This window comes from Oncorhynchus masou, unplaced genomic scaffold, assembly GCF_036934945.1.
Source record: "Oncorhynchus masou masou isolate Uvic2021 unplaced genomic scaffold, UVic_Omas_1.1 unplaced_scaffold_587, whole genome shotgun sequence".
Lineage (NCBI taxonomy): Eukaryota > Metazoa > Chordata > Actinopteri > Salmoniformes > Salmonidae > Oncorhynchus > Oncorhynchus masou.
The window spans coordinates 284,579-287,078 of NW_027012291.1; the positions used below are offsets into that span (position 1 = coordinate 284,579).

General features: G+C 48.4%; 1 protein-coding gene across 1 annotated transcript in view; it reads right to left on the reverse strand.

Annotated features, from left to right (window-relative positions):
• Positions 1-2,500, reverse strand: part of LOC135536274 (voltage-dependent T-type calcium channel subunit alpha-1I-like) — a 193,216-nt gene that overhangs the window by 49,439 nt on the left and 141,277 nt on the right. Inside the window, 2 exon segments of the mRNA XM_064962634.1 lie at positions 539-694; positions 1,184-1,301. Of these exon segments, the coding sequence (XP_064818706.1) occupies positions 539-694; positions 1,184-1,301 (274 nt within the window).

Here is a 2,500-nt window from a genome sequence, read left to right on the forward strand (position 1 = left end):
AGAGAGAGGAGAGAGGGAGGGAGGGAGGGAGGGAGGGAGGGAGAGAGGGAGAGAGGGAGGGAGGGAGGGAAGAGAGGGGGGGGGGGGAGGGAGAGAGGGAGGGAGGGAGGGAGGGAGGGAGGGAGGGAGGGAGGGAGGGAGGGAGGGAGGGAGGGAGGGAGGGAGGGAGGGAGGGAGGGAGGGAGGGAGGGGAGGGAGGGAGGGAGGGAGAAGAGGAGAGAGGGAGGGATGGAGGGAGGGAGGGAGGGAGGGATGAAGGGGGAGGGAGGGAGGGAGGGAGGGAGGGAGGGAGGGAGGGAGGGAGGGAGGGAGGGAGGGAGGGAGGGAGGGAGGGAGGGAGGGAGGGAGGGAGGGGAAGAAAGAGAGAAAGAGAGGGAGGGAGAGCAAGAGCAAGAGAGAAAGGGTGAGGAATGGATGAAGAGTGGGAGGGAGAGAGGAGGAAGAGCATGAATGCTACATCAAAAGATCTATGCCATGTCATTGGTTTGAAGTATGTTAGTCCCCCCCCCCTCCCCCAATAAAAAGCTCAAACTCTTACCTCTGCCTGAAATCCCTCTACCAAGATGGCCACCAGCAGGTTGAAGAGGACGTAGTTCCCAAACGTCATAAGAGCTACGAAGTACAGAGCAGCTAGAGGAGAGGTGGCAGCCATTCCATTATACAGCACCGTGTTCCAGTCTTCCTGGGTGAGGATCTACACAGAGAAAGAAGGAGAGAAAGAGATGGGGGTGAGAGAAGGAGAGAGGGATGAGAAAAGTAGAGGGGGATGAGAGAAGGATGGATGAGAGAAGGAGTGAGGGAAGAGAAGAGAGGGGGATGAGAGGAGGAGAGAGGGATAAGAGTAGGAGCGAGGGATGAGCAATGGATGAGAGAAGGAGAGAGCGATGAGAGATGGAGGAGAGAATGAGGGAGGGATGAGAGAAGGAGAGAGGGATGATAGAAGGAGAGGGGGATGAGAGGAGAGAGGAGATAGGGATGAGAGATGGACTAGAGAAGGAGAGAGGGATGAGAGAAGGAGAGGGAGAGGTGAGAAAAGGAGAGAGGAGATAGGGATGAGAGATGGATGAGAGGAGATAGGGATGAGAGATGGATGAGAGAAGGAGAGTGGGATGAGAGAAGGAGAGAGCAGCTGAGGAGAGGTGAAGGTCATGCACAATGCACACACACACTACCACCCCTTTACCTGAAACACAGTGACGATGGCCCAGAGTAGAGAGTCAAAGTTCTTCCTGTCTGGAACAGTGTCTCCTGCCTCTGTCTTCAGGCTGAACTTGCAGCCAAAGATATGCATCCCCAAGATACTGCAACCCAAGACAGACAATACACTTCTAATATGACCAATAGAAAACTACACTCATCCCCAAGATACTGCAACCCAAGACAGACAATACACTTCTAATATGACCAATAGAAAACTACACTCATCCCCAAGATACTGCAACCCAAGACAGACAATACACTTCTAATATGACCAATAGAAAACTACACTCATCCCCAAGATACTGCAACCCAAGACAGACAATACACTTCTAATATGACCAATAGAAAACTACACTCATCCCCAAGATACTGCAACCCAAGACAGACAATACACTTCTAATATGACCAATAGAAAACTACACTCATCCCCAAGATACTGCAACCCAAGACAGACAATACACTTCTAATATGACCAATAGAAAACTACACTCATCCCCAAGATACTGCAACCCAAGACAGACAATACACTTCTAATATGACCAATAGAAAACTACACTCATCCCCAAGATACTGCAACCCAAGACAGACAATACACTTCTAATATGACCAATAGAAAACTACACTCATCCCCAAGATACTGCAACCCAAGACAGACAATACACTTCTAATATGACCAATAGAAAACTACACTCATCCCCAAGATACTGCAACCCAAGACAGACAATACACTTCTAATATGACCAATAGAAAACTACACTCATCCCCAAGATACTGCAACCCAAGACAGACAATACACTTCTAATATGACCAATAGAAAACTACACTCATCCCCAAGATACTGCAACCCAAGACAGACAATACACTTCTAATATGACCAATAGAAAACTACACTCATCCCCAAGATACTGCAACCCAAGACAGACAATACACTTCTAATATGACCAATAGAAAACTACACTCATCCCCAATATACTGCGACCCAAGACAGACAATACACTTCTAATATGACCAATAGAAAACTACACTCATCCCCAATATACTGCGACCCAAGACAGACAATACACTTCTAATATGACCAATAGAAAACTACACTCATCCCCAATATACTGCAACCCAAGACAGACAATACACTGTGGAGGCTACTGTATGTCCAGGGAGTTGTAATGTTATTGACATTAATAGGAGGGCATTGTCAATGTGCTCCATTTATCCTGTGTATGCCTCTGTGCACTGAAGTGGAACTGAAGTACCTGAATGGAAGAGGGAGAAGAGGAGGAAGAAGGAGGAGGAAGAGATGATG